Source organism: Ipomoea triloba, chromosome 2 (assembly GCF_003576645.1).
Source record: "Ipomoea triloba cultivar NCNSP0323 chromosome 2, ASM357664v1".
Lineage (NCBI taxonomy): Eukaryota > Viridiplantae > Streptophyta > Magnoliopsida > Solanales > Convolvulaceae > Ipomoea > Ipomoea triloba.
Genome location: NC_044917.1, coordinates 15,823,724 through 15,828,635, shown reverse-complemented (window position 1 = coordinate 15,828,635; position 4,912 = coordinate 15,823,724). Strand labels below are relative to the sequence as shown.

Sequence of the window (4,912 nt, the reverse complement as noted above, 5' to 3'; positions counted from 1 at the left end):
ACCTGAATATATATATATATATATATATATATATATATATATATATATATATATATATATATATATATATATATATATATATATATAAAGAGACTCGATATATAAAACTAAAAGGAAAAGCTAAAGTCGCACGTTGTATTTGTCATTGGTTTCCAATTACGTCAAAAAGCACATCATTAGAAATCCCAAAGGGTGATAGAGTCCATTTTGGCGGAACATCATGATATAGTGCTCCAAAAGAAAAGTGACACACCCATAGTGCATATCGTTCAATTTTTATTTTTTTTTCAATTTAAAGAATCCAAAACCCACTAAATAAATAAATATAATTATATTGTGGAGCAATTTGTGAAGCAACTTGTTAGAAAATTGACAAGAGTAATAAATAAATAAATAAGTTCAAAATAATTTAGTGGGTTGGTGAAGAAATGCATTTTTAATCGTCCAAATTTGAAAAAATAAAATAAAAAACAAACCAACACCCAATAAATAAATGTAATTCGGGACCATTTTTTTATAAAAAGTTTACAAGTGCTACTGGAAGATGTGTTTTAAATAAAGTTTGTCTTATGACTTTAGCTGATAAAGGAGCACAAGGAAGTAAACCAACCAATGTTTCAATTTAAGAAGACAAATAGATATATCTCACAAGCTAAGGAAGGCGAACTTTGTGATTAGCAAGTCAAGTAGTCAACTATCCAACCAACTTTGTTGGATCGAAGTTGTCTTATTATGTTGCGTTATCTTGTTAGGCAACTTGTAAGAGCATCCTTATCAATTGAGTTTTTTGGTGGTTATTGAGGAGTTAGGTGTGATTAGGAAAGAGAAAATGGGAAGTGATGAAAAAGAAAATACAAACCATATTTGAAAAGAAAATAAAAATAAATACAAATTAATGGGTCAGTCGCGCGTCACGCGCCACCTGCGGCGCGACTCGCTGGCCTCTTCTTGAAATCATAAGTTGAAAGAAAATTTGAAGTTGTGATGGTGACAGAGTTCAGAGTAAGTGTGTGTATATATATCAACTCATTAGTAATAACTTAGTTTATCATAAGCTTTATCCAAATTAAACCCAACACACTGAGTTGAAGAAGATGATGAAGATGAAGCATCTTCTTTATTGCCTAGTATTTGTTATCCTCCCCACTTTCACTGTATCTGCAATTCTCCAGTACTCAAATGAAACCGATAGAATTGCCCTTTTAGAATTTAAACATCGGGTTTTCAATGATTCCCATGGAGTATTACTTAACTCCTGGAATGACTCCCATCATCATTGTCACTGGCCAGGAGTGAGTTGCAGTCGCCAAAACCAACGAGTTGTGGCATTGAGGCTTCCTGATATGGGTTTGGTCGGAACCATATCTCCTCACATAGGAAATCTCACTTTCCTCAGAGAACTGAATCTCAGTACCAATAAGTTGTCCGGCCAAATTCCAGGAGAGATTGGTCGTTTGTTTCAACTAAGATCGCTCGACCTGTCTGTCAACGCACTAACTGGAGAACTATTCGCGGCTAATCTCAGCAGTTGTTTACAACTCAGGGAAATCTTTCTTTATCTAAATGGCCTCCATGGGAAACTCCCTGCAGAGCTAGCTAATTTGAAGAAGCTTCAAAGTCTCTCTCTTGATGCAAACCAATTGACAGGTGAAATCCCTCCATCTTTTGGGAATTTGTCATCTCTTTCAGGATTGGGCATGGAATATAATCATCTGGAGGGGAATATTCCTGAGGAGATTACACAGTGTCGGGGTTTGCTTTTGCTTTCACTGGGTGCTAACAATCTCACTGGTACACTATCTTCTGCTTTCTTCAATATGACTTCCATTATCAACTTTTCAATATCAGAAAACTCACTCCAAGGGACCATCCCAAACTACATAGGAGACACTATGCCCAACTTGAAAGGTTTCTATTTTGGTGTCAACAAATTTCATGGGACTATCCCCACTTCATTTCCCAATGCCTCTAAGCTTCAACTTCTTGAGCTATCACAAAACTATTTTGTAGGCGATGTTCCAGACAATATTGGGAGGTTAAAAGATCTCCGGCGTTTGAACCTTCAACTCAATTTTCTTGGTGGCAATGACTTCACTTTCATAACCTCTCTTTCAAATTGTAGTGATTTAACACAATTTTCCATTGCTGGAAATAGTTTTGAAGGCAAATTGCCAGACACCATAGCTAACCTCTCGTCCAAACTCTCTATGTTGAGTTTAGCGGGGAATAAGTTTTCTGGAACAATACCAATAGGAATAAATAATCTAGCTAGCTTGATTGCTTTAGAGCTAGATGATAACCATTTATCAGGTGTTATTCCTAGTGAGATAGGCGACTTAAAAAATCTACAAGTACTAGCCTTGCAAAAAAACCAATTTTTTGGAAAAATACCACTTGTTCTTTTTAATATCACCTCTCTATCTTCTCTGTATATGGAGGACAACAACTTAGATGGCTACATACCTTCAAGTGTGGGAAACCTTTGGAATTTGAATGAATTGTACTTGTCACATAATAGACTCGATGGTTTCATTCCTGGAAAAATTTTTGATTTGCCATCTTTGTCAAAGTACCTTGACCTCTCCAGTAATTCATTCACGGGCCCGTTATCTCCTGCTGTGGGTAAATTGAAAATACTGAATACCTTAAACATCTCAGGAAACAAATTATGGGGCAAAATTCCAGAAACAATAGGAGATTGTTTGGGCCTTGAATATCTTGATTTGCATGACAATCACTTTGAAGGAAAAATCCCACCTTCTTTGGTTTCCCTAAAAGGCATTAGGCATTTAGATTTCTCAAACAACAAGTTGACTGGAGAGATACCAAGAGAACTCCAAAAGCTCTCTTTCTTGCAATATTTGAATCTTTCTTTCAATGATCTAGAAGGTGAGGTGCCAACAAATGGAATTTTTGCCGAGGCAAACCATGTATCATTGCATGGAAACAAAAAGCTATGCGGTGGTATACCTGAGCTAAAGCTGCCTCCGTGTCTTGTGAAGAAAACAAAACACAGAAATCATTTAAAGCTTATGATTGTTATCTTCACATGTATCTGCTCGACTCTGGCGTTTGCATCATTCATTGCTCTTCTAACATTGTGTTGGAGGAAAGAAAAAAGGATGGAGTCAGCAAAGCCATCCAAATTTGAAAAGCTTTCCAAAATCCCTTATAGAGACCTGCATCAAGCTACTGATGGTTTCTCTGAGACAAATTTGATTGGTTCTGGAAGCTTTGGATCTGTTTACAAAGGAAAATTTGAGCAAGATGGGGAACAGACAATTGCCGTAAAGGTACTTGACCTTCTCAAAAATGGAGCGTCAAAGAGCTTTCTTGCTGAATGTAAAGTGTTGAGGAACCTACGTCATCGAAATCTTGTTCCAATTTTGACCTGCTGCTCAAGTTGTGATTTTGCAGGTAATGAATTCAAAGCTCTAGTTTATGAATTTATGGAAAATGGAGATCTGGATATGTGGTTGCATACACATTCTGTTGATGCAAGGGCAAGGACAAATGTTCTGAGTGTTCTTCAAAGGTTAAATATTGCAATTGACATAGCTTCTGCATTGTGTTATCTCCATGATGATTGTAAACCAATGGTTATTCATTGTGATCTAAAACCGAGTAACATTCTGCTCGACAAAGACTTAACCGCTCATGTTGGAGACTTTGGGATATCAAGGCTGTATTCATATGAAATTGAAGACTCAATTGGAAATCAGACAAGTACTCTTGGATTACAGGGGTCCGTTGGTTACATCCCACCCGGTAAGAATATTATCAACGAAAGTTTTATCACATTTTTTCCATAACTAGTTAAATAGAAATAAATCATATACATATCTCTTATCTTATGTTTAAGAAGTTCTTTCCAACCTATGAAAATGGTTATACTAATTCTTTACATGTGTTTTGTTTTTCTTCACAAATTATTTGGATCTAGAATATGGGATAGGAACAAAGGCATCAACTTTGGGAGATGTATACAGTTTTGGAATTCTTTTGTTGGAAATGTTCACTGCAAAGAGACCCACAGATGATTTATTTAATGGCGAATGTAGTACTCTTTATGAGTACGTTGATGCAACGTTATTGTCAGAGCAAGTGATGAAGATTGTAGACCCATTGCTTTTGGCATGCGTAGAAAGCCACAATGGAGCTAGATCATATGAAGACTCAGACAATTTTAGGAATTTGGTGGAAATTGAAGAAAGCAAGATTCACAACTTCTTCCTTTCCATTTTTAAAATTGGTCTCATTTGTGCTTCTAGATCACCAATGGATCGCATGCACATGAATGACGTGAGCAGGGAATTACACAAGATTAAGAAATCTTTCTTTGCATAAAAATAAGCAAACATGTTTTGTAACATCCAATACAATTCTCCCCTAGTGAACTAGGTAGCAATTCGTGAGATGAGTTTGTTGCTCAATTAGCCTGATATATGTTGCTTTAAATTTCTTTTGATATACAAATTTTCTTGGATTCTTCTTTTGTTATATGATGGCCTAGGGAACAAGCGGTAAATGCTTTCTATATTTTTATATTACACTAAACTAGTATTTTCGCCCGTGCGTTGCACGGAGTAGATTTGTTATAATATTTTAATAATATTTAGATCGATATACAATTATATAAATTGTAACATTGAATATTATATAGTGCAATGAATGAAATTGGTTGGATTGATTATGTTTTCTGATGTTTTCCTAGCTTTAATTAGAACAAATAATTGTCCAATTATCCGTGCGATGACATCGAATATTATATAGCGCAATTTATTTTTTATTATATATTTAGATATTAAAAATAAAGATGAAATTATAAAAAAAATTCTAATATTGAACTTATACATTTATTTGATTATAAGATTAGTGCAAAAGTATTACACAATTAATTGAATAATATATG

General features: G+C 35.0%; 1 protein-coding gene across 1 annotated transcript; it reads left to right on the top strand.

Moving 5' to 3' along the window:
• Positions 1–1,111: 1,111 nt before the first annotated feature.
• On the top strand, positions 1,112–4,562 carry LOC116008945 (probable LRR receptor-like serine/threonine-protein kinase At3g47570). Its single transcript, XM_031248721.1, has 2 exons — positions 1,112–3,768; positions 3,944–4,562. The coding sequence occupies exons 1-2, from the start codon at positions 1,344–1,346 to the stop codon at positions 4,345–4,347; spliced, it is 2,829 nt and encodes a 942-aa protein (XP_031104581.1). The 5' UTR covers positions 1,112–1,343; the 3' UTR covers positions 4,348–4,562.
• Positions 4,563–4,912: the final 350 nt, after the last annotated feature.

What these genes read in the sequence shown, in the direction of transcription:
- LOC116008945 (XM_031248721.1), top strand. Translation starts at nt 1,344, where the DNA reads ATGGGTTTGGTCGGAACCATATCTCCTCACATAGGAAATCTCACTTTC. An exon ending in CGTTGGTTACATCCCACCCG is followed by an intron (nt 3,769 to 3,943) that starts GTAAGAATATTA and finishes ATTTGGATCTAG; the next exon opens with AATATGGGATAGGAACAAAG.